The sequence below is a fragment of the Stegastes partitus genome, unplaced genomic scaffold, assembly GCF_000690725.1.
Source record: "Stegastes partitus isolate 25-593 unplaced genomic scaffold, Stegastes_partitus-1.0.2 Scaffold820, whole genome shotgun sequence".
Lineage (NCBI taxonomy): Eukaryota > Metazoa > Chordata > Actinopteri > Pomacentridae > Stegastes > Stegastes partitus.
This window is the reverse complement of record NW_007578551.1, coordinates 51,394-78,148: the sequence shown is the minus strand read 5'-3', so window position 1 is coordinate 78,148 and position 26,755 is coordinate 51,394. Positions and strand designations below refer to the sequence as shown.

At 43.3% G+C, this 26,755-nt stretch overlaps 2 protein-coding genes across 2 annotated transcripts; both read right to left on the bottom strand.

The window, feature by feature from the left end:
• Positions 1-211: 211 nt before the first annotated feature.
• lpl2a (lipoprotein lipase 2 a) lies at positions 212-7,275 on the bottom strand. Its single transcript, XM_008292592.1, has 10 exons — positions 7,042-7,275; positions 6,039-6,235; positions 5,575-5,754; positions 4,935-5,046; positions 4,589-4,822; positions 3,806-4,048; positions 3,413-3,533; positions 2,906-3,124; positions 1,573-1,674; positions 212-1,477 (listed from the first exon to the last, which is right to left on the bottom strand). The coding sequence occupies exons 1-10, from the start codon at positions 7,139-7,141 to the stop codon at positions 1,456-1,458; spliced, it is 1,530 nt and encodes a 509-aa protein (XP_008290814.1). The 5' UTR covers positions 7,142-7,275; the 3' UTR covers positions 212-1,455.
• A 10,622-nt stretch (positions 7,276-17,897) lies between these two features.
• lpla (lipoprotein lipase a) lies at positions 17,898-25,931 on the bottom strand. Its single transcript, XM_008292590.1, has 10 exons — positions 25,700-25,931; positions 24,683-24,888; positions 24,071-24,250; positions 23,348-23,459; positions 22,493-22,735; positions 21,706-21,948; positions 20,971-21,091; positions 20,572-20,754; positions 20,370-20,477; positions 17,898-19,182 (listed from the first exon to the last, which is right to left on the bottom strand). The coding sequence occupies exons 1-10, from the start codon at positions 25,797-25,799 to the stop codon at positions 19,131-19,133; spliced, it is 1,548 nt and encodes a 515-aa protein (XP_008290812.1). The 5' UTR covers positions 25,800-25,931; the 3' UTR covers positions 17,898-19,130.
• Between the last annotated feature and the right edge of the window lie 824 nt (positions 25,932-26,755).

Below are 26,755 nucleotides of genomic sequence, written 5' to 3'. Positions count from 1 at the left end.
CCTTGTACTTTTATATCACAAACAGCTGCGGGAGAGTTTAAATTGTTCAAACTGTTTGGATCAAACCCATTTTGCTTTGATAATAAATAAAAAATGGAGCCTTGAGATGGTAAATATGAGCGATAACGCTGAACATTTCTGTGTGAGGTGAGGATAAAATATTTATCATTTCTACAGTCAATAACAGAAATGTCAGGCTCAAGATGACCTCTCAGATCGCAGGTTTGGTTTATTAAAGAATTTACACAGTACAGGAACGTATTTACACATATGTACAGAGGATTACAGAACAGCACATTTTATAGTTTAAATTCATCCAGAGGTAAAAATATCGAGCCAACAGTGCTTCACACGACACATTCTGTCACCTGTATTGTGGTATTTACATATATTTACTGTACAAGTCACTTCCCGTTTTCAGTGCAAAAACAAAACATTTCCACTTTTTAAAAAAGTAGGTAGAAATGAAGTCACAATGGTTACAGTACCGATCTCTAAAGAGCTGAGGTTTACATATTGCTCACAGGACTGGAAATGTAATTAGGATTAAATGAGCATTAGCTTCAAAAAATAAGAATTTTAGAAGTCTTATGCATAGAACAAATTGCATTTACAAAGAACACGACAGTAAAAACACTGCTGTGCTCTCAGTCTCACGCTGAGCATCACATACTCATCACATGAACATCTGACACTTCTTTGAGGTGACAGCTTCAAAGTAACACGTCCTGCTGCAGAGACGTCGCAGTAAAAAGTCTGCAAAAGTGTTTAAAGCGTTCTGCTGCTTCGGTAAAACAACAATATTAATGCACACTGGAGGTGAAAAAAAAAAAAAAGAAGTTCAGAAAACTTGCAACAGCTTACTTGTGGCGACTGTCTACAGTAAGGCACACTGATGCCGGCCCCGCAGCCCGGACGCTGCCCAGAGCCTCAGTGGTGAATGCTCGCTTCGGTTACGCATCAATAACACGACAAATGTGAACACATTGCACCCTATTGCCTAAAACACCTAAAGAAAATCACATTTAACATTATGTCCCCCTCTTTTTCCAGAGGTAGCCTTCTGCACGACGTCACCTTTCACAGTGGTTTGCTTTAAACATGAAACTTAACTGGAGGTATTTTACACAATAGGACGTCAGTACCGATCCAACATCTCAGTGTGCGAGACTCTGAGCCGACTTATAACAACAAAAAGGTGCACCAAAGATGACGCCATTTAGTACGACAATGAAGTTACAGCTACGTGTCATAAAAACAGCTTTGTACAAAATATGATACACTATTCACATACACATGGTTTTAAATAACAAACACGCTTTTTGTGGATATATACACAAGCTGGGAAAGGTTTTGTATATTAAAAGAAATATACAGGAGTATAAAATGTGTATAAATTAACTGGTAAGTGCTGAAGTGGACAGAAGAGCGTTCAACAGTGTCTTTTCTTCAACGTCAGTGGCTCTCCAGAGAGATTCTACAGACAAATACAAGTTCAATGTTATTTATCAGCTTTAGCAGTAATTTAGCGACAACAGAGCAGCAGAGTTAAGACAGCAGAGGCCAACTCACCTTTTCTGTTTGGAGTTCGTCCTCCACGCGTCCTTACATTTAACGAACGTGACCTCTTGTGTTAAGTTCTGAGCATCAGGGTCTTTTACACAGAACACCATCCTGCAGGTGGAGGAATGATAAATGGTGTCAGAAGTATGCAGGTTAAGCAACAGTGCAGGTGTGTCAGAGCTCACATCGGTATGCTAACATGCTAAAATGCTAATGGTACACATCCATAGGATCCCTCATTGTAACGCTTCCCATTTATTGTCTATGCAAGCAGCCCTGCAGTGTAATCTGGTAGCAGGGTCATGTTGAGGCCTCGGCTACTTTATGCAAATCAGGAGCATCCAGCCACCACTTGACTCCTCTGGAAACTCCTGACAAACATTTAAGGTCCATCAAAAACGAAGATTCAGCACCTGCATAGCTACTTCTCGCCTCAGATGTTTTCAGAAAGACACTTTGGTGAACTGTACCATGAGCCGAAGTGTTTAAACGAGCGTCCTGCAACAGCACCCACTGGTCACTCAAACTTTTAACCTTAATACATTTCTTAGCAAGTGAGTTAGATTAAAATCCACTCCTCAGTTATCATGAACAGGAATATCAGCTGTAGAAACCATAACGGCTTTCTGTAGGAGTCTATGAGCGTATGTATGTCTGCGGTACAGTTGGACACTTTAACATGGAGGTCTGTGGGGACTGACTCGTGTCTGGAGGCTGCCTCGAGTGGCCGTTCAGGGAACTGCACTTCAGCGCTGGCGACATTTTTCAACTCTGGAGATCAATACTATGTGCTGACAGCAGAGAAGATCGTTTTTTCAGGAGCGCAGTTGTAGGAATGCACTTGTATAAGCCTCGTTTGTTGCGACAGCGCCACCTATCGAACTGGATAATTGCTAAAGTGTGCACCTCATGGTTTAAAAGGTTTATTCCACACACAGTACTCCAGAGCTTCATTCAACTGAAATAGTACTTTCTGATGAGAGATGGTTTCAAAGGTTTAAACCACTCAAATAGTACTTTTTGTCAACTGACTTATTGCATTAAAGCTTTATTATATTGCCTGAAAAATATCAAAGTTTCTTACTCACACTAAAGATGGCTTTCTGTTCAGCTGAAGACCTGGTTTTAATGTATTATAATTAAGAACAAGCATCGTTCAACTGTGGTCCTTAAAAAGCGTCTTCCTCTTCTGAGGACACATGCTGCTGCTTGGTCTGAATCAAAGTGGTGGAACACCTACATCACACTCACACATCTCGATCCGTTTTGCTAGTTGGACTAAACATTTTCACTTCTACTACGAACCTACTACATGCTTTTTTCATTTGCATTTGCCACTTACTTTTTTTGCGTCTCGCCGGCTCTGATTCGGATTTTGTGGACCTCCATGTTTGCCCCGTCTGAGTCTCCAGACCACCAAGAGGAAACCATCTTCAGCATGTTGGAGGCAGACCAGCCGTTTGTGTTCTCCCATTTAAACTTCAGCATCAGCAGGTCGCCGATGTCTTTTTCTGTCACCAGCAGGAATGAATGCGTCTTATTCGTCACAATCTTCTCCTTTCTGCCGGACACAAACATGGAGAAACGTTAGCGCTCTGCACATAGCCGGAAAGAGCGTTTTACTAAACTAGGGCTTGTAAAATATGCACCATAAAACATGATATAACAGCAACGTAAGCGCACGCCTGAATGAGCCAACTTCACGACGTGTGAGTGGTTTTATTCCGCTTTATGGTTTCTGTGCCCCGCTGTTTTCTTTGACTGTTACAAAACCGCTCGTATAACGTGCAAGATGCAAGTCATGCTGCTGTAATTCTCTGTTATGAAGGATTGTGAAGCGCTCACTCACAGCTTAAGCTCCAGGTTTTCTGCCTCGTCTTTGGTTCCAAACAGGGAGACGGTCAGCGAAGGCTCCATCTCTGAAATGTTCACCTTGCTGGAGAAGTGGATCTTCAGCTGATAGTGGTAAACTGGAAGAGACAGCAACGGTGTGCACAAGTTAGCAAACTTAAAATAAACATGTAAGCTGCTGTGATGAAACTGCTCCAGTTTAGATTTAGCAGGTTTAGCAAAAATAAGCTTCACATGATCAGACTTCTGCATCCAGAACAACCAGATCTGTAACGCTGCTGAGTCTTTTTAATCACGTCTGCAGACATTTTAATTAATCATTGGACCTTGTTTTTGTAATATTATTAGCTAAGAAGATGGTGCAACAGTTGGTGAAGGGCAGCCCACTGACCTCTGAAGGGCATGGAGGCTCGTGTCTTGGTGTACATCTGGACGTTGCGCGGCCTGCGGACCTTGCTGATGTCGTAGCCCACCGTGTTGCAGCGGCTCTTGCGGCAGCTCAGACACATGCCGCGGTTGAACATGTCGTTGCTGCCACACCTGTAGGCCTTGGCCGCTTCCTGTTCGTTCAGCAGGGAGTCGATGAACAGGTGGATCGAGCGCTCGTGTTCGCACTTCACTGCATCGGTGATGGCTGGGGAGGAACGAGGGATAGAAAATTAACTAAAAGAACGCAGCAATAAAACGTTTATATGTCAGTCCTTGACTCGGCTTGTTACAGAGAGATTAACTTCACTTGTCAGCTAATAAGACAGATTCTTTATCCAACCTTGACCGGTGTGAATGAGGTCACTGTGCAGCTGACAGTAACAACATTCACTGCTAATCTGGGACAAGCAGCTACAGACTTACTAAAGCTGCTGGACTGTGACGAAAGGTAAAAAACGGACATTGCAAACTGTTTGGAACCAAAACATTGTTGTGCAACTGTCTGATATAGTGGCTGCACTGTTGGTTTAAAATACCAGAAACAACAAAGAATGAATTATTATGTCAACAGGGTGTAGGCCTGTTTAAAATATCACTCATCATCAAGTGGACTTTTAGTTCAGACATCTTTGAAGAGAAGAAGTGCTTTGTACCAAATTCAAACAGCAAACTGCTGCATTCTGTAAATACAGGACAACAACGGCTGAACTGACACTAGAAGTCTTTATGATTCTGTTGTTTTTACCAAATATCCCAAAGTTGGCGATCTTCTCCAGAGCGCCTCTGAGGTTACAGCCCGGCTGGAAGCTGCCTCCGTTGGGGTAGATGTCCACGTGGCCGACGGGCTGCTGGATGCCGATGCTGAGGCCCAGAGAGCCTCGTGTGAAGGTGTGAAGGACGTCCACAAAGTGAGCGTCGTCTGGAGAGAGTCGTCTGTGAGCGTGTTCGCCCTCAAAGTCCGGACCGGCCGGATCCAGACCTTCAAATAGAGAGAGCAAAGTGTGAAGCAACCTGTACCTGTATGTCAAACACCTGATCACAGCTACTTACTAGGAACGTTTAAGATGTATAGCATGTAATGCTGCGTTTACCAGTTATCCTTCCAACTTTATTGGTTGCATGGCTGCCGGCGAATCCGGCCACATGAGCCCCGAGGCTGTAGCCAATCAGGTGGATGTTGTCAAGAGGCATGTTGGTGGTTTCCTTAAAAACGCACAATAAACATGATTAAAGTCAGCAGTCTGACAGATATGATCCTTCACAGATAAACTAAATATACACGATTAACAGCCTGTTTCAGTTCAGAAACTGTGTTCAGCTGCTAGCGGACGTACCTCTGAATCAGAATAAGATTAGTTTACAATAATCTAGACAAAGACTGGGTCCGTACGCTCAACGTAAAAGAATTAATGGAATATTTTGCATCAGTCTTTTTGAGGTATAAAAACTTCTATTGCTTCTTGCTTTAATTTGAACTAAATAAGTGGCTTATGGTTAATAAATCAGCTTCAATAAGTGTTTTGATTTGTTATAAACAATAAAACCCAAATTAAGTTTTCTTTTTGTTTTCTCTAGATATGAATCCAAGAAGTCACTTCTTGATGTTTATTTACCCCAATAATGGCTCAAAAAGTCACTGATGATGCTTTAAACCTGGATTAAGTTTGTGTTTACATGAAAAGACAAATAAAAACTGGACAGTGAAACATGTTGCCGTCTGATCCCACTGACCTCGATCCAGTCGATGAAGTGAGCGATCTCCTGGCCCACCGCTTTGGTGTTCTGAGCTGCGATCACGTAGTGGTTCTGAGCCGAGCTGAGCCAGTCCACCACGATGACGTTGGCCGTCTGCTCTCTCTCGTACAGCGCCGTCACCAGCTTCGGCACCCAGCTCTCAAACATGCCGCTCAGCTGTTCAAACAACAGTCAGAGCATCACAGTCAGCGCGTGACACAACATTGGTGCTGAGGTGAACATCTGCATTGTGAAATCTAGATCAGGTCAAATTCCTCGATTCTGACGGCAACATGTTGTTGCTTGTCAACGAAAATTGGTTGTGTGAGTTTGGCAAGACATGGTGGCACCAGAATTTAGTGAAACTCTACCAGGCACAGGGTTTTTTTTTTAGGTGAACAGAGCTCGAGGGGGTTTGAAAGCAAAGGCAGGTCACAACAGGAACGAGAGTCTCGGCTCACCGTCCATCCGTGGATCACCAGGAAGGTTTTGGCGGTGCTGTTGAAGGTGCAGGCCGCCAGCGAGTCCGGTTTGCCAGGAGTGATGTAGCAGAGGTCGTCGTCGGGATGGGACGGTTTGCGGAGGGAGAATTTAGCAACAGTTGTGTTTCCATCGTCCTTGTGATCAAACAAGTCTTTGAGAGGGTCGAGGAAGTTCCCTGATGGAGAGAATCAACAGATGAGCTCGAGGTTTACCACCACATTTCTCTCTAGAACAAATATTTAAGAGTGGAGGAGAGGTCGCTCCTCTCTCCGGCCGGTGTTTGTGTGTCAGATGTGTAAATCTTATCTGATGTTCTGGTGGGGGGTCTGAGACTAGCTGACTGGGCGACCGGCTGCTATAAGCCCCTCTGGGCCCCTCAGTAAATGAGCTTCCACCTTAGAGGAGATCAGCGCTCTGAGGTTACGGGGGTTCACTTGGTCAGAACTGAGCGCCACAGAAACCCTTGAGGGTTTTTCCCAGCTTTGTTCCTTCCAGCTCACTGACTATAAACTGCAAAGGTCCAGTGGTCCTGCTGCAGTCAGCTGACTCAACTCAACGGGGGTTGTGCTGGTTGGCAGGGTGGGGGGCTGGAGGTTAGAGCCGCTCACATACCGAGAAAGTCTGGAGCAGTTTAGGAGACTTACAGTAAAACACAGAAACACACCTTACAACTCAGATTCTGTTGAGATCATTTGTTTTCTGCATGTTTTCACTGCTTTGTGTCTCTAAGGTTCCCTGTTAGTTCTCTGATGGTGACACACAAACATGTCCATGTTGTCTCTCAGAACAGAAGCTCTTCAGTTCTGGACACGTGACCCATAACATGTCATTTACATCGACTGTAAGTGTTGCAGGCAGAGTACAAACTAAACAGCAAATCACACAAAAAGGAGCAAACTTCAACACAAATTTTACAATGTTCCTGAGACTCTGCAGAACTCTGCTGCTGTCGAGGCGGAACGTGGATGAAGTCAAACTCACCCAGAATAGAATCCGCGAGTTCTTCTTCCAGGGACGTCACATGCTGCACAGCTGCATTCAACACCAACAAGTACACAAACACAACTTTCCACGCTTTCATTTCTTTCACAGCTTATTCCTTCCACAGAAAAACGTCTTCCTACAGTTAGTTCTGAGCGATCTGACGGAGCGCAGCCTCGCAGCGTTTATTCCTCCAAGTCCGGTCCTGCGCGTCCTGTTGCGCGCACTGCGCTGATATCTGAACCACCTTGAACCGGCTGCGTCTTAAATAGCACTTGTGAACTTCTGACAAGCCATTGGCTGCTGACCCCCGGGCGGGGAATGGAAAAATATGTGTAAAGTAAATCATTAGACCGCTTTATGGGCAGAGTGAGCTGCCAGCACAGCCTCTCATTAAAGCCTCCACAATGTAGTTTCTGCGCTTTCACGTTTATTCAACGTATGTTTGTGTGACATAGCAGGCCCAGCATGAGGAGTTAATCAGTGCTGCATGTTGGAGTGGTTTTATTGCTTTTTTGTGAGCTTGATTAATTTGTTGACTGTTTGTTTCCTCCATCATTAATCAGTTTAATGGAAGAGTTGTGCGAGTTCATATTTGTAAAGTGGTTAAATTATAATGAATTTTATGCAAAACGATAGCAAAACACTGCAGCAGACACACTACGCACACGTTTGCATGTTGTAAGCTTGTGTCCAGTGCTTTTAGGGGCTTTATAATAAAAACACAACTTCATTTATGGAGCACACTGCATGCAAAATGATGCAACCACAGGAGATGGAAAACAGGCACAAGAAATGAACAGAAAAACAAAGGTGATATTTTTAATTGAATAACATTAACAGTAAGTAAAAGAACAATTACTGTGTGTGAGGTTGGATGAGTAAAAACACTGGAAATGTAAGTTTTCTTAAAGGTTGTCCGTCTGCAGTGAGGCTGTTCCAGAGCATGAACTGTGTTATTGAACTAAGGAACTGGATCACTTGAAGCTGTGTATGTTTAGGCTGTAATCAGTGAGGAGCTCGGAGGTCTCTGGTCCACTTGGCCGTCACTGTTTACAGTCAGTCTGTGCTGCAGGCCGGCTGCAGGTCACCAGCGTCATGCACAGACTAACACAAGCCACCGAGAAGAGAGTGACCTTCCAGGCAGCCACAAGGACACATGTTGTTGAGCATATCCCAGGAAACCGCTTGTATGATGCTCGTCATGGCATCTGAGAGCTAATAAAAGAGCGAGACACAAACCTACAACCAGCAGGTATTTTAAATATGTTCAGCTTTCAGGAACCAGGTGCTGTCTCCTGGCTCCATCCATCGTCTTCTGTTCGTCCAGGCTCAAGTTCAGTGGCAGCAGGATGAGCAGGTCATTCCAGAAATCCAGTTACCCAGCAGTGTTTTCCAACTTCTCCTGCAGGATCCTGAATCATTCGCAGGCCAGATGAGGTATGTGATCCTCCGGGGTCTGCTGAGTGTCGTCTCCCAGCTGCCTGGTCAGATACTTGGAGGAGCAACGACTCCACACTGAGCTTCATTTCAGTGGCTGCTTAGGTCACTACCCAGCGTTCATGGCCATATGTGAGGGTTGGAACGCAGACTGAGAGCTTTGTTTGCAGCAACAGTCACCACCAGTCAGGGGTTTGTTTGTCCCTGTCATCATGGCAGCTTTGTTGTTGGGGGTAATAGCACCTGTTAGGGTCTCCCAAGACAGATTAATCCAAGAAAACAGACCAGACTTAGAAAGAATTAAAGACTTCAATGACCTTCTGGAGCGAGGCCTTGGAGGGAAAAGAGAATCTAGTGGTCACGACTTGGCCCATGGGGCATCGTCTTATTACTGTGCTCACATTGTGAAAGACATTTTGTGCCATCTTTTTTATTTTTAATTGTCTGGCAGCCCTCCTTTAGTTTGTCTGTAGGTTTGAGGCTCTTTTCTTTCGTTTGTTTCATGTATATATATGTGTGTGTGTTATCATACTTATACTGTGGTATTGTGAAATTAAGGATTGTAAATACATTATTTTGAAAAAGAGCATTGTGTTAAAGACCTTTTTCCTTTATTAAAGAGTTGCTTGTTCATGGGATGTCAGCTGTTTGATGCAGAGTATCTGAATAAATATATGTTAAAAAACAAAACAGCTCTTATTCACTTCATGTTGTATTAATCACAATGTGAAATTCAGATAAAGTTCAGAGAACTTTGTCATTTGCTTTAAACTCTGCCACATCCTCACACGACACAGTTCAAATCAAGACACCGTATTTACAAATAATATTGTCCTCGTTTCATCTGATTTGGTTTCACTTTCAACTAAACAAACATGTTGGGAACGTTGTTCAGTTCAACATGAGGTTTCAGTTAAACTGCGTCGAACATCCTGCAGATGATCATCATCATCATCTAATTAACCAGAACAAATCCAAAACACAATCAACCCAAATAACAGATATTTACTCTCGAGCCCAAAGAGGAGTTTATATGTTCTCAATAGAGCAGCAAACTGGTAAAAATGCTCAAATTTGGCTGTTTTCATCTTGAATCTACAGACGTTTCAGGAAGCAAGCAATCCTCCATCATAACAACAACGAACTTCCAGGGAGGAAATTCTTATTTTTAGCTTTCCACTTGCTTTGCAGTTGCATGGTGGAAAAGTGTTTTTTGACCCATTTTCTCCATAAAAGATCCGTTTGTACATCACACCAGACTCCTGCTGTACAGAGTCGTCGTCGGTGAAGAGCTCAGGATGCACGATAGAGTTTGTTCTGAGCAGAAGCAGATGATGTGTTAAAGCTCCCGCATCATCATTCAGATCATCTGTTACTGTTTCCACTTCACATGTTCTCAAAGCCTCATCATCTGGAATTCGTCCTGTTTATTCAACAGTTCAGGAAATTAGGAAAACTAATGCTCTGCATCTAACAATATCTGCATCAGCGTGCATTAAAACGAATGTTCTTGCTGACTTGCAGTGGAGCTCTTAGTTTCCATTACTTCACAGCGCTGACCTCTGACCTCTTGCACAGAGCGTTTTACTCACCAACCAGGCGAAGGTAAGAATGCTGTTACAAGCCAGCTGCAGATTATGTGCTCATATTCAGGCAAGAGTAGTTGGCTTCTACTGCTGCTGACTTGTTGCCCAAAACTGCAGCACGAGATGCCAAGACAAACTGGGCAGCAGGCCGAGGAGGTGATGGTTGAAGCTTTACGAGCTCGGTGCTGCGAGGGTCAATTGAACAGTAAAGTTTGCACGATGACACTAAATACTGACACCGTAACCCGCCTTGAGCTGATAGCACGACGATTCCAGAGTGAGTCCAGTGTATTAAATGTAATAAACACCAAATGGAAATGTGGTTTAGGTGTTCTAAATTTAAAAAAAAAAAAAACCTCTGGATATAAACTGAGGAACTGGGTCCAAGTTATTAATATCTGTCAAAGTCACATCGTTAACATTTTTGAACATAACAGTGAGCTGTCTTGCCTGGTCATTTTCACAGTTGATTAAGTAAATGGCAAACACAAAAACAGCACTTTTTAACCGCAGCTAGGTTCTACAAAGTGCTTTACAATGTGTTTTTCATTCACCCACATCATTGGCGGCAGAGCTGCCGAGCAAACTTGGGTTTGGAGCAACTTGGAGTTCAATGTTTTGCCCGAGATCACTTCAGCACAAGAGAGGAATCAAACCACCAACCTTCCTGTCGGTGGACAACCTGCTCCACCACTAGAGCCAGATAAAGGGGGAAGCTTGCAGCCTGAGAACACCATCCCACATGTGGAGCACGGGGGTGGCAGCATCATGCTGTGGAGGGACTGGTGCACTTCACAGAATAGATGGCATCATGAGGAAAGAACATGATGTGGAGATACTGAAGCAACATCTCCAGACATCAGCAGGAAGTTAAAGCTTGGACACTAATGGGTCTTCAGATGGACAATGACCCTCAGCATAGCTCCAGATTAACTACCAAGTGACAAGAAAGTCAATGTTTTTGAGTGGCCCTGATCTCCATCCTGGAGAACATTTGTGGGCAGAGCTGAGAAGGTGTGTGGAGCAAAGAGACCAACAAACCTGACCCAGTTCCACCAGTTCTGTCAGGAGGAATGGGCCAGAACTCATCAGACTGTTGTGAGAAGCTTGTGGAAGGAAACCCGGAACGTTTGACCCAAGTCATAGAGTTTAAAGGCAACGCTAGCAGATACTGAGGAGATGGATGGAAACTTCTGACTCTGAAGAAAGTCATAAAACATTCTCTCTCTCATTATTCTGGTGTTTAGCAAATAGAAATAATGTTGGTGATCCTAACTGAGCTGAAACAGGAAACGTTAAGTTTGATTTAAAGTCAGATAGTGAGAAAAAAAAGTTTATATGTCTTTTTATACAGTGTATGTAAACTTCTGGTTTCAACTGTATATACATCCATCCATCCATCATCTCTACACCTTAATCCTCACTATGGGGGGCTGGAGTCTATCCCAGCTGACTCAGGGTGAAGGCAGGTTCACCTGGACATTTGTGTCACTGAAAACAGCACCATGGTCTCTGCACAATATAAAATTTTTAGTTCAGTGTTGTTGTAAAAGAAGTTCCGCCCACGATGTGTAACAGAACCTCGACTCTTCCTCTTTTTCTAACAGACTCACGCTGGAGAGTTCTGCTCCCACAGCAGACCAGATGGCTGCAGAAGCCGTTACTCTTCTACGAACATGACAACACTTTCCTCGAAATCCGCTGACTGCATTTGTTTTCCCACCACTGCTGCTGCGGTTCAGATCCACTCCTCCTCCTCATCGTTGCAGGAGAGAAGCTCGGCTCTGGTGGCAAACAGGTGATGAGGAGTGAATCAGCAGAGAGCTGTTGGTTCCAGAAGGGCGACGCCTCCACAAAGTTTGGAAACAACAATACGTTTTAAATTGTATGTACTTCCAAGACTGGGAATGGCACATGATCACGTGCTGCACATGTTCAGACCCCAAGTAAACACTTTTTAAAAATATATTTCATGCAGTTGTTTCTTTGGAAGCTCAGAGCAGATCGAGACGGATTTGATCCAAGCAAAACATTTCTGGGAAGATGTGTTATCAGAAAACTTTACAGAGTCCTACATATGGGATTTTATGGTTATTCGGAGCACCAGTTTTGTCTTGTTTTGACTGACCGATAACCTGAAGTCAGAGGCTTGTTGATGCTCACGAGTTAAAAGTCGTCTTTGTGTCTTCAACAACATTTTTTTTTTCTTCCAACAACACAAAGTCATGAGGACGTGTTTCCACTGACGACAGTGACACACATGTTTTGACTGTTTTCTTACTGGTAGCTTTACTTTGCTCCTGTGCAAGTGTCCTGTAAAAAATAAAGAATGTTTTTAACCATTTTTAACTGTAATTTTCACAGATAAAATCACAGAAAAAAATAATCTATTTAATTTACAGGATGACCATAAAAAACAAAGAAATACTGGCTGCACATAATCATCACAAATCTGTATCTTTACTAATAGTAAGTTAGTTCTTTGAGGATCAGAAGAATAAACTGACAGATGTGAGAAGCTTGTCTCAGTCTCCCACTTTTAAAAACAGAATAATTACAAACACGTGAAACGTGGAGTCAGCTGAGGGTCAGATTGGCCCTCGAGGCTCCAAACCACCAGAATAATCTAAAAAATAAGATTTCTGAGATTGCAACACGAGCCTGTTGCCATTAGGTCTCTATATTAACTTTATCCAGACCGACTGTTGCTCAACGCCTCTCCTGGCTCTCCTCCTCTCCCACAGTCAGCTGGGAATCCGTTTCACTGGAACTAATCCACACACTCGAGGAATCACAGATACAGAACGTTTTATCTCACTATGCATTGGTTATGCGTTACGTAATGTGTTGTGAATTTTTTGCAAAGCTGGCTTAGTGATAACAACCAGTTATAATCTTGTACTGTTAAAACATGGAGGCTGAGGTCTGCACAGCTGTCAGCGTGGCTATAAGCCACAAGGGAGCCACGTAAGATCAATAACAACCTGCTTAAGGTGTCAGGCTCATGACCTCTGGGAGGCAGGAAATGCTGTGTTTTCACTCATAAACCTGCAGCTTCATGGAATCACAAAGTGTAGTTTAGACGTCCTTCATCAGCCTGAGCTTTGTGCAGGATGCAGGCTCAGACTGTCGTTAGCATACAAGTAATTGATAGTAGTGATGCACGATATTGGATTTTTGTTAATATCTGATATGCAGAAATGTTCCCTCACACCTCTGACTGATTGTAGAGACGTACACATGTTTCTTTAACACCTAATTACATCCATTATTGAGTCTCTTGTGTAGGAGAATTAGTGCATCATTATACCGACTGTGGACATAAAATACAGAGTTGTTCAGCTGTAAACCAGGAAAAAGATGCTCCTCCTAAAAATACTGTTTGTTTTCTGTTAAAATATCTGCATATATTGAACATTGATATAGTTCATACACAAGAATGAGAGTTAAGTGAACAAACATCATAACAGACTTCAGCTTTGTTCGTATAAAACTAAACGTAAATCTTCCCCAGGTTGCCTCATGAGTCATTTCAATGACGTACAAACTTCCTCTATACGTGTATGAACTTCATCTTTAAAGTTTGAAGTTGTTTTGACTTTAGCAGCAACATAAATGTTAGCTAATGTTTAACAAAAAAAAACTTATGACGTTACGACTAATTAATTTAGAAACCATGAGCCGAGGGCTAAAGTTTTAACTTTACTGTAACTTTATTATCATTTATATTTAATGATAATTGATTAGATTAGTATAGTGCTTTTCTAGACACTCAAAGTCGCTTCATGCTGTCAGTTATTCATTCACACATCCATCCCGGTGGTGGTAGCTCCGGTTGTAGCCACAGCTGCCCCGGGGCAGACTGACAGAGGCCTGGCTGCCATTCTGCCCTCCTACCACCACCTCAACAATCCATTCATACACATTCACACCAGGCAGGGTGGGGTAGGTGTCTTGCCCAAAGACACAACGACCATGACGCAGGTTACAGGACGGAATCGAACCGCCGACCTTCCGATCACTGACCGACCCGCTCTGCCACAGCCGCCCCGTGGTTCAGGTTCAACAGCATGAAGTCACCCGTCACCAGGGAGGTTTATTCTAAAGTGTGACAGGAGAACATTTGAGGAATAATCAGGGGATTGATTCAAGGATGTTTGGAAGCCACTAAATATCATTTAGAGGACGATTTAATCCATCGTTAGAAAATGTGAGGAACAAGGCTCATGCATAAGCGACTCTGCAACGAGGAGACGAGTGATTGAGACACCTGTGACTTCCTCTGGTTCTGATTCTGTAATCTATAGTTATCGACAGTACAGTTTAACTGAGGCCACTGGGATGTGTCAATAAGAGTAGTCTGCTGATTTTAAATCCTGCCACTGGTATGCTATCATTACCAAAGATTCATCCTCTGAGGACTACGAATGTGAGAACAGTCCATCCATTAGTAGAAGAACTTTAACAATGGAACCAGATCACAGTGACATCGGAGTGGCTCAGCACTGGTTAACCAAATAAAATACATGTTTTACATTAGAATGAAGAAACGTTCATGTGATAATAGAATGTAAATAATACGTTGAAGGGTTGTGATGATGTACCAACAGAACACAAAGACGTTTCTCAGACCTGGAGGAGACATGCTGTACTCTGTGTTCTGGTGGGAAACATTGTGTGTGAATGAAATAAAATACCACAGGGTGCCTTTAAATACATGTGTTGGTATCAAGCTGAGCATTGCGGGTTTTCTCACATGTGATTTTGTACTTGTATTTGGGGTTTTTATTGAAATACGCCCGCTTCAGAACACGACTCTGCAGTTGTTTATGACTTCATAAAACTCTCCTTCCAGGAGGTGTAGTCCTGCATGTGTTTTCTCTCATATTTAATAAATTCTATTCAATTTATTCGTCATATATGGTAAAGGACAGGACAAAATGTTCAGTAACATCAGCCTTCATATTTGTGTAAGAGCATAAACAAATCAAAAATGGGAACTGGTCCAATGTTACACAATGTACGGATCTACGATCAGGACTTGTTTTGCATCCTCGCTGTGATAAGTTCGAGACCTACTATATGGGGCAATAAGACACAGAAATACGCTCACTTTAGATGGAAAAGCAAACGAATACTGGAGATGACCTCCCTGTACTCTCAGATCAGCCTCAGTTCTGGATGTCCACACGCTGCTGGACGCCTCTCTTTGACATTCTGCTCCATGTTGACATGATTTCTGCAGATTTGTCAGTTGCACGTTCATATGTTGTTCTACCGCATCCCAAAACTGTTCTTTTGGATTCAGATCTGCTGCACTGTGAAACCAGTGTACAGGAATGAACAGTTGTGCAGGTACAGCTGTGGACAAACGCATCCTTACGCTCATGAAAACCACATCTATCACGGTGGCTTTGATTTTCCAGTGACTCCTACTAAATTTGTTTTCTGGCACAGATTTGCTTCGTCATCTCAGCACACAGGTTCTCGATGAGGTTTAAGACAGGACTTTGGGAAGACCCGTCTAAAACCTCACATCTAGCCTGATTTAGTCCTTTCCTTACTACTGCTGATGTGGGGTAATTGTAACTGCATCCAAGACCGAGCCTTCTGCCTGATGATTTTTGATTTTTTCTTAAGAATTTGGAGGTAATCCTCAGTCTTCATTATTTCATTTACTTTGTGTACTGGAGCCAAAGCAGCCCAGATCATGATGCTGCCACCCCCATGCTTGATGGTAGGTTTGGTGTTCTTTGGGTTAAAGGCCTCACCTTCTCACCACCCAAACATCTTGTCATTGTGGCCAAATAACTCCATTTGTGACCCATCTGCATGAAATCAGTCGCATTGCGGCTAAAAAGCGGCATGTTGCTACCATGTGACGTAAATCACGGGACAGGACTGGTTGGCGGTGACACATTGCTCACGGCGCACACGTGATGTCTGCAGCTTCTTTCTTGTGTTACTGCTCATGCACGCTGACGGTGTTTGACAGTGATATGCAATGTAATATTATTACTCTCTGTAATATTATGTTACCTGCATGTAGGAAACAACTAACTTTAAGTAATAAACCCCAAATCAATACGTTATCATGTGTTAACTGTTAAGATTTCAGTCTGGGCAGGATCCAAAAATGCAACAGAGGGGTTCTGTCTGAAGCAAAAAGGATTTATTGGTGGCTGTGGGGAAAACGGTGGACACCAGGAAGCATGTGAGGTTTGCTGAGTGAGGGAGGGTTTTCCAGGAGAGGTTTCCAAAGGGACCGGGACACAGAGCTGCTGTGGCTGGAGCTTGGCTGCAGAAGGCTGGGCCCTCCGACGGGGAGGCTTTGATATCAATGCAGACAAAAGCACAATTAGAACAAAACGAGACTTCTCTTAGCAAACAGTTCCAAAGACAACTGGCTGGCTTGTTACCACTCGGAGGAGGAACAATCCACTGGAGCACAGGTGGAGGCAGGCTTTATCCAGAGCTGATTAACGACGAGCTTCAGGTGTGGCAGAGAGCGAATGCGTCCTGTCCCGTCCAGAAGCCCCGCCCAGCCTGAAACGACTTGCAGCCCCCAACACACACAGATATGCACTATCACACACTTATCAAAAAACACACAAAAACTCAGATCACCACATTAACATCATTCGGGCTGTATCTCACATGTAGCTCAAGGTGCAATGCGCTGATTTAGTGTAGATGAGTCACATTTTTGTTTCATCTGGCCACAAAACGTTCCTCCAGGAGGCCTTTTCTTTGTCCATGTGCAGGAGCAAAGTGTCACCAGAAACTTCAGTCGAGCTTTCAGGAGCTACTTTTAGATGAAGGGCTTCCTTCGTGTGCTGCAGCCTCTCAGCTCACGTTGATGCACTGCTTTCAACCTGTCACCTCACTAATCTACACACATCACATTATCTACACAACATTAACTATGTATGTATGTATTTGTTTTTATTTATTTTATTTTTATTTATTTTCTTTTGCTTTTCCAACTGTTTGTTCTGTTTTCTTTAGTTTGACTTATTCTGTATACTTGTATTTGCTTTTTTTTCTATTTGTTTTGTTTTTATTTTTAACATGTAAAGCGTCTTTGAGTTTGTGAAAAGCGCTCTATAAATAAAATGTATTATTATTATTATGTAAATCACACTGACACATGTGTTTCTGTAGCTTCTGATTCATTGCAGACCTGCGTTGTGGTGACGCTTGTTTTATTCTTGACCATCCTGATCAATTGTCTCTCAGCTGCAGCAGATGCTTTGTGTTTTCTTCCTGATTGTAGCAGTGATACAGCTGTACCTGCACTTTATGCGTACAAGTAATTGTTTGCACTGATCATTATGGGATCTGTAGCTGCTTTGAAATGCCTCCAAGTGACAGTTTGCTTTTTTTTTGGCTTGATTTACTTTTTCAGATCTGAACTGAGCTGTTTGTGGCTGAATCTAATCAGCGTATTAAATGAGCTCAGAGGAGTCAGCAGCTGTCATCAATCGTAATCACTCACAAGAAGTTAAGAGTCCACTGAGAAAGTTTGATTAACACGACTTTGTGCTTCACTCAAACTGATCATTCTAGTTGCTGAATGTATGTTTATGACCCTGCAGATTTTGTCATATTTCCAGAAGACTAATAATAAATCTATGAAAGAACCAAAGTGATTGTTTTTGTGATAAAGATGCTTCATCATAGAAAGGAGTCAAACTTATTATATACATGGTCCTTACAAGTGCATGTAAACTTTTGTTCACAGCTGTCAGAGCAGCAACTCCAACACAGCTCCACAGTCATGATGATTTCAGTGTTTGTATTGAAAAGCAACTCGAGCAGAGAGGAATGTCGCCATATTGGGTTTATCTCTTTATTAAAACATCCTGGGCTCTTTCTTCAGACAGTGCACTGCGTTTCAGTTCACAAAAGTCCACGCAGCCGGCATGGAGGCCAATTTGATCGATCCCTCCAAAGCCTGGTGCATAAAAACACGAAACGCTTTCACTTATAAAAATACAGACGACAAGAGAAGCCTGCCAAAATATATTACAGCTTCATATACAAATATATAAATGTACAATCAATAAATACAATGAGATGTATTATGGCTATCATGTAGGTCAGTCCAACACAAATTACAAAGGCTTGAATGCTGTTTTTTTTTTTTTGTTTGACCTCTCAGTGTAATAAAAGGGCTTTTTGAGGACTGAGCTTGTTCAGTGAGGTAAACTGTTTCAGGTGAGACGCTGTCGATCATTCATGGAACTGTTAAAGGAGCACTGGAACATTTAAAAAAGTTCATTGTCATGACAAAAAACTAAAGAATGCAGTTCCCGACTGGAACGCAATCTCAATGACCTAAACATCTAAACGGCTGCAGGGGACAGAGAGCCTTTTTAAAGTGACCTGTGACACAATAACCAAACGCAATCAAAGAACAACCAAGGCTTCCAGAGATCACATATTAGCACATAACTCATATTTAAGAAAATACTGATTAAGGTATTTACAAAGACCGCTGTGTTTGTCCATTCAGTAGATAGTAAAATGCTTCTTTGGTCCCTGTCGATTGTTGGCAATTAGTGGTTAAGTAAAGATTGGGCACAAAAATGATCATGTTGCACATTTAAAAAACAAAAAACAAAGATGTGCCTGACATATGCCTGTCACTCTGAATCATTTATACATTAACATAATCCAAGCTCACATAGGCACAGAAAACACATCGCTTCAAAATATATCGGTATAAACAGTATGTAGAGGATACAAAAGCATAAACAATGATTACAAAGCAGCAAAAGCTACTCAAAGTGTATAATAAAAAAAAGGGCGCACATCATCAAAAAAACAACAGAAGCCGGCGACTTTTTTTCAGCAGCAGAGATTGCAGAGACGTGAGGGATGAGGTTGTGTTGGTTGCACTGGGAGTCGAGGCGGGAAGAAAAAAAGAGGAAGAAAAAAAGCACAGCGTTCATTACGGGTCCAGTCGTTTGCAGAAGGCTTTCCCAGTGTTTGCTTCCATCTTTGGCTGCGGAGGATGTAGAGATGGACGATGTGCATGACGGCTGTTCAAGTGCAACTTCAAGCGTCGTTCTGGCCGAACAGACTCCCCTGTGTTTTCAGCTTGTGCATCCTGGAAAGAAGAGAAAGTAAAGTCAGTCAGAAGTCAGCAGCTCGGGTTCCTGCTGGTTCTAACACCTGATGTGCCCAATCCTGGTCCTCGAGAGCCCCTATCCTGCATGTTTTAGATGTTTCCCTCTTCCAACACACCTGATTCACATGATCAGGATCGTTATCAGGCTTCTGCAGAGCTTGATGATGAGCTGATCATCTGAATCAGGTGTGTTGGAAACATCTAAAACATGCTGGATCGGGGCTCTCAAGCACCAGGATTGGACACCCCTGATCCACTGGTTCCCTGTTTATTTTAGAATTAATTTAATTGCTCACATTTAACCTACATAATAGAAACAGGAATGGGCCAGATGCAGCCTTTGAGCCTCAGGTTGGACCCTTCTGACTTTTCCAAATCTAAAGTTCACCATGTTTCTGACATCAGGACCCCGTAGCTGAGCAGATAAAGCTGCAAAATCAAAGTTTTATCTAAATCACTTCTGGATATTTTGACATTTTTGGTGCTTTTAATATGTTATTTGAATTAATTTGTGTTTATTTTATTCATTCAGTTATACTGAGATTCTGTATTTTGCATTTTGTATCGTTTATCATTGAATTTCTCTTCTGGGATAAATAAAGTATTTTTCGTTTCATTTCATTTAAGGGTTTTGCTTTTCAACTTTTTTGGCCTGAAAGGCTTCATGTTGTAATGTTGTCTTTTTTTTCTGACTTTTGTCAAAAGCACCTTTAAAGGACCTGTGTAAATAAAGTTATTAACATGAGTTATTAATATTAATGTGAGAGTTTCTGCCTCCGTTAACACAGGACACACAGGCTCCGTGTTGGATTCTTACAGTCACTGGAAGAAACTGTGTGAGATCTAGAACATAATGTAAATTTAAATTTGATGGATGTATCATAGCAATATGTATATTTAACTTTTGTGTAAAATAATTGATTAAGTTGATCAAAAAATGTGTCTAATTATTCAGCTCTAATCGTGCCTCATCTTTTATCTCTTGTTATGTTCCAGCTTCATATCAGATATGAAAAGACAAGATGAGTTTGTGTGTTGCAGAAACAATAAAAGGTCGGAGATGTTGGAGTTCTCTACACGTCTCTGTACATTCACAGCTCGTGTCTGGGTGATACCAACAACTGAAGGATTTTATCTAAACGAGAAAACGTTTCAGAGCGACTTACAGTTTTTCTTTACGGTTCATGTTGTCTTCTTTTGACTTGACAAAGACTGCATCTTCTCCTCCCCTGACAAGGTAGGTGAACTCTCCTTCCTTTGCACTGAAGATCACCCTGAAACCAAACAGAGAAAAACAACCATTCTTTTAGATGCTGTCAGGCTTTTCACCGCCACAGACTGTCTTTTCTGTGTCGACTGAGAACCTACTTGGACTGAGTCTCCCCAGACTTGATGCGAAGTTTCCGGATGTGGAACTGGCTGCTGCCCCACCAGCTGGACCAGCTGATGATGGCGTCGTTCTCCCAGCGCAGCTTCACGATCATCAGGTCCCCGATGTCCACGTCGGTGGTGATGAGGAAGGACAGAGTGGAGTTACCGTCCAGGACCGGTCTGCAGGGTTCAGAGAAGGAGAAACGTCAGCCGTGAAGGCATCTCCGGCATGTGAGCGTGTTATCAGAAGTGATACGAGGTCCACACGAGGGACTTGATGCTCCTTATTTAGAACCAGGTGGTTGCAGAACACTGTTGTGGATCACCTGTTTACTGTTTCTTGTGATCTACACATGCACGGCTGTGGTTTAAAAGAACAGTTAAATGTGTACGTACAGGACAAACGAGATGCCCTCCTTCTCTCCGTGGGTTCCGTACAGTGAAATCTTCATCGGCTGCTCCCTGAAGCTCAGCGGATCTTTGCTGAAGAAATGTGCCTTCACTTGGTAGTGGAAAACTGCGGAAACACCATTTTACACACTTTACACAACCTCTGTCAGAGTTCCCAACAACTCTCGTAACACGACTTAAAGTTCTAAAACTCTGTAAGAACCTTTATGTAACCTTGATCGTTCCCTGTCTTCATGTGACTCCTACAAAGCTGTGTTTACACACAGATTCCTGCTCGCTGACTTCACCCTCAGATATTATACCTGCTCCTGCATCTTTAACATCTTTAAACAACATCTTTCGCATTCTGTCAAATAGCATCGTTCTGCAGAAAACATTTTTCCACTGCTGGTGAATCACATGCAGCGGGGTCGGGTTACCTCAGCATACCCTCCAGCCACCAAAATACCCATGACCTCCTCTTCTCGTGACCTCCGGCTACTTGTTGTACATGTGTGCTGACATTAAGCGTTAGCTCGCACACTAAGGATTACTTTAATTAGGTATGCACATGAATTAGCTCAACTCCCAGTAATCCCTGGTAAAGCACATAAATCCAGACAGATTTTTCTGCAGTAGTTTGGTGTGTTTCATGTCTGTTTCTTGCACTGCAAGGAGCACCACCTGTACTTTTCCCTGACAGATACCAGATTCTCTTTATGAATTTTCCTTGACATTTACCTTTGTACGGCATCATTTCGCGAGTCTTGAGGTACATCTTGGCGCTGCGGGCCGTGCGGATCTTGTTGATGTTGTAGCCGAGCGTGTTGCACCGGTTCTTCCTGCAGCTGAGGCACAGTCCCTTGTTGAAGGCCTCCTTGGAGGTGCAGCGGTAGGCCATGCTCTGCTGCTGGGTGTTCAGCAGAGAGTCGATGAACAGGTGGATGGAGCGCTCGTGGGAACATTTCACGAGCTGGTCCATGTCTGCAGCACAGAAAGCAAACCTCTCAGATGACGAACCGTGAAAAATCACTTCCTCGTGTCTGTGTCTTTACATTTTCTACACATGGCGTCCGAACGCCGACCCAGAGGGCAGCTCTCGCTTGGTTCTGCATTGCACGGTTAAAACACAAGCGGCAAAACATCACGCAGGACTTTAATCTCTGTGACGCACTGTGTCTGTGTTATGACTGCAGGCAAACATAGTTTAAATGCAGCCCTGAAGCTTGAATGGAGTCGCAGTGTGTTGACACCATGTAAAGTTATAGGAACTTATCTCGATGATTTACGACGCTGTTGATGCAGATGTTTCACATTGAAGTGAGCTGAGATGTATATTTATGGTTAACAAAGGACAAGTGCAGATGAGAGCATGTGTCACTACATGCACTCCGTGGTGCTTCAGCTTAAAGTTACGTAACCGTGCGGTTTAATGAGAAATACCAAGTTGCTGGTCGTTTGGTTGCAGTGTGGACTTTGACTGTGAGTTTGCAGTATTCAAATCAAAGCGTATCTCGAGCCAACATACTTTGGAGGCCCTTGATGCCAGCTGAGGCAATCCCCAGCAGGGTGTTCTGGATGTCGCAGCCCGGCTGGAAGGTGCCTCCGTTGGGGTAGATGTCGATGTGGCCCACTGGTCTCTGGATGCCGATGCTGCGGTCCGGGGAGCCCCTGGTGTTGGTGTGCAGGACGTCCACGAACTGGGCATCGCCTCGGCTCAGAGTGCTCTGCTCGTCTGCGTGCTCGAAGGTGGGACCGGCAGGGTCCAGACCTGGGGAGGTGACAGACAAACAGAGGGCTTGTTTTAGCTAATTGTGGCCACCCTGAGCACTGAGGACGCAGCAGCAGAATCACCTCTACGGACTGATTTAGTCATAAAACAGCTCAGCGTGTGTTTGCTTCAGCGTTTGTCTGCCTCGTGCAGCTCTGCAACAAGCTGATCGTGGGCTCTTAACGGGCTCTCACCATCATTCTAAGCAGGTCAGAGAGATTTCAAAGCTGGATAAAGTTCATAGTGACAAATACGGGGATTGGACCCGCTAACTGGCACCGACTGGCTGCGTGCACACATGCAGCACAATGCAGCCCTGGAATGCAACAGCCAACAGATTATGTTTCACTGGTGGCTGTTTTCAGGAGCAGGGCTGCAGAGAAAAGTGCCCGTATATTATGGTATGTTTACATGCATCAGGTCTGAGACGAACTTAAAAGTATTTAACAGCAGGTCAAAGCATTTACAGCGTCGACACGTGACTCCATCTGAACTGTAACAGGCAGGTTTGTCTACTTTGCTGCAAGAATCAGCCAATAAGAACATCGTACTGTTAGATCTACAATAAAAGCAGATGATGATGATCCATGAGTGAAGTTGATGGTATCTCACCTGTGATCCTGCTGATTTTATGATCAGTGAGATCTCCGGCAATTCCAGCCACATGTGCTCCCAGACTGTAGCCCAGCAGATGAAGCCTCTCCCACGGCAGCTGCAGCTCTTTCTGAGGGCGATGAGACGCATGAAATGTGTCAGAAAGACGTATTACACGCCTTAAAACAGTTTAAAGAGAATCCTGCAGACTGGCTGGAGGGATTACAGCTAACAGTGTGCTGTACCTGGCAGAGCTCTGCAGCACTCTGTTAAATCTGAAGGGAGTTTTGGACTTTATCCAAAACAAGGATTATTTTGTGTAATTTTATGCTTTGCAAGCTTTAAACTTGGGAAGTCACGTAAACAAAGGACAAACACATGAGAGCATTACCCATGCCAATGGCCCTTTGTGCCCCTTTGTGCCTTGAAGTGGTTCAAACAAAACCTGCGCTCAACTAAATAGTGAGCCTTGTAAAGAGAGGCTGCTGTGAGCCACAGACGCGGCCATAAAACGCCTTTATAGGCGTTTAAAATCATAACCAGTAGGGAAACATATCCGCAGCAGCACCGCTGGGCACAAAGCATTACATCATGAGCAACTCACTTCAGACATTTCTCTCATTTCTCTGCCAGAACAAGACACTGTTTAGATAATTTGGTTGTAAAAAAGCAGAATCCTCTTGTTTGTGACAGATCCAGCGTTCACTGGCTGCAGACCAGCTGGGATTCTCCTCCACTCACCTGCAACCAGGTCACAAACTTGGCGACGTCGCGGCCGACCAGTTTGGTGTAGGCTGCCGAGGTCGGGTAGTGCTGGTTGGCCCGGGTCAGCCAGTCCACCACGATCACGTTGGCAGTGGGAACGCGCTCGTGCAGAGCCGACACCAGTTTGGGCACCCAGCTCTCAAACATCCCCGTTACCTGAATAACACACAAACACACACACACTCGGGGTCACACACAGGTCTGTGGTCAGCTGCAGGGTGGCGTGATTTATCCGGCCTTAGACCTCCTTCTGTGTCCTGGTGCTGGAGAGCAGCCAAGGCATCATCAGGTTCACATTTTGCTGCATGACTGACTTTAAATCACATTATAGGAGAAGATGCATGAACTGTTTGCAGCTCTGCCTCCTCGGCCTGGTTCCTCTTAAAAACATAGTCATTGTCATAATCTTCTCAGCATATTTTAGAGACTGTAATCAGTTTGGACTTCTCCCAACATTCTTTGAGTATTTCAGGTTTATCCATCATATCACTGGACAGTTTTATTCCAGCTGGGGGTGGAGAAGCCTGACTCTGATATGATTTTTTACTGTAATTATAGAAGAAATACAGCGTGTTTATTGTGACGTACCGTCCAGCCGTGAATTATGATGAAGGTCTGCGTCTCTGGATTGAATTCACACTCTTTGATGGTTTCGGGCCTCCCGGCCACGATGTAGCACATGTCATCATCTGGGATTTCCAGAGTGCGCAGGGAGAACTTGGACACGATGTCAGTGTAGTTGGTGATCCATTCGGTGGTGGTGGGCAGCGGAGTGGCCGTGACCGTGGAGTTTACTGTTGAAACACAAACAGAGGTGGATTATTGTGGTAAAATCACAAATGCAGGAGTGCATTCAGCAGCAGAATTAGTACAGGTCCCGGTTTTATGCAGGTGTAAACCAATAACAGAGCAGCTTGATGTTCTGCTTCATCAAAAATGCACACGCACAAGACCAAAGAACAAACTTCTTCATCCACCTTGTTGCTTTTCCACCAGAGAACCAGCCGGGACATAAAGCATGACAGTGTCGCCCCCTTTTGTCTCCTCTGATTTTCTACCAGCTCAACTTCCACAAAGACTGAAGATATTGTTTAAAAAGCTGGACTTCCTCACAGCAGAGTTGAGCGACTTTTATTCAAACTGGATTCTGAAAAAGTTGCACAATCCGGTTCTTTAAGAGAAAAAACTCTGCAGCCTAAAATCATCAAAACAAGCCTAAAAAATCTGGGAAAGGCCATTAAAATGTGTTTCTGACTAAACGTTAGATATTGGTGTGTTTTTCTATTGATGTTTAGAAAATAATGTAATAAAAATGTGATGAAATGAGCTTTTAAAATTCTCTGTTTCTCAGTGCTATTGTGTGTTCAGACAAAAGGCTTGAAGCTGCTTCATGCACACATGGAGCTGCTGAATGCTGTGAAATGGGATGCAGACCTGCAGACCTGAACTCTTTTCACGGGGTTATTCTCGGTCAACCCGGAACATCCTGCATTAATTAACCTGCTTGCACATATGTTTACTTCATCAGAGCTGCGTCTCCATAAAAACACACCCTAAAACTCTGCATCTCAGTAAATCAAGGAGCATTTTTAGGTCTTTTCTTACCAAAAACTGAGGTGGTTGTTTCAGGGTCTGAAGAAAAAGTTCCAAAAATGTTTCCCAAAATTATCCAAACTGTCAAAAAGCAAATATTTTCTTTTCCCATATTATTAAAAATTTCTTTAAAATCCTGGATTTAAAATAAAAAGTTGTGGTTGTAAATCCACCGGAAGGCTTCAGTCAGCGGTCACACAGTGGTGAGGAGCTGTGGCTGGAGACTGAACTTTCTTATGGTCTGTCACAGTTGCAGGCTCCAAGTCATCTTTATGTGTGGCTCATTTGAATATTTAGAGATGATTGGCTGGAGGTTCGAGGGCGGAGAGTAAACTTTGTCCCAGCTCCTGAGGGGGGGGAGGAAGAGATCATTCACAAGCTCCCTCACAGGAGAGCCGAGCTGCAGGAGGTTCCACTTACACGCCGCCACCATTCAACCATCAATAACGCTGGTCGGCTCTGGAGCAGTCAGAGGGAAAGTACCTCAAACTGTCTCTGCAAAGTTCATCACATGAATCAGAATCAAGCAGTTCTCACACAGGAGGAATCTGCTGGAGATTTGGGTTAATGCAGTACATGCTGACAAGTAGGGATTTTTTAAAGGATAAAAAGATTTAAACAGGAACAAAGTGTTTCAGGCCAAATAAACAGCAAGTGGAGCCAAAACAAGCAATTAGAAGTAATAAAAAGTCATAGAAATGTTTACAGTGTGCAGAAAGGTGCAAAAATATTCAGTTGAGAACGTTCAAATTTATGTAAAATATGGTGCAAACAACATAAGATGTTCAAAGATATTGTAATAAATCCATTTAAAAAGCTAATGCGACGCTCATTTTATGTTATATTAAGGTTTTTTTAACAGCTACTTGGAAAGTGTGGTGAGCTGCAGCTTACACGACATTAAATACAGATTCATCTCCGGCTCTTTATTATTTATGAGCTGTGACATTTTTCTGTTGCTTCTAAAGAATATTCTTCTTTAACGTCTTATTGTTTTTGAGGAAGAGTCACATTTTACTGCACGTCCTGTGTGAGCATGAGGAAGATAAAAACGCCTGAATCTTTAAT

Coding starts and splice junctions, on each gene's coding strand:
- lpl2a (XM_008292592.1), bottom strand. CDS start 7,141: ATGAAAGCGTGGAAAGTTGTGTTTGTGTACTTGTTGGTGTTGAATGCA. Junction 3,125..3,412: donor GAAAACCTGGAGCTTAAGCT/GTGAGTGAGCGC, acceptor TGTGTCCGGCAG/AAAGGAGAAGATTGTGACGA. Junction 1,478..1,572: donor ACGAACTCCAAACAGAAAAG/GTGAGTTGGCCT, acceptor ATTTGTCTGTAG/AATCTCTCTGGAGAGCCACT.
- lpla (XM_008292590.1), bottom strand. CDS start 25,799: ATGGGAAAAGAAAATATTTGCTTTTTGACAGTTTGGATAATTTTGGGA. Junction 24,251..24,682: donor TCATAATTCACGGCTGGACG/GTACGTCACAAT, acceptor TGTGTTATTCAG/GTAACGGGGATGTTTGAGAG. Junction 19,183..20,369: donor ATGAACCGTAAAGAAAAACT/GTAAGTCGCTCT, acceptor TCTTCTTTCCAG/GATGCACAAGCTGAAAACAC.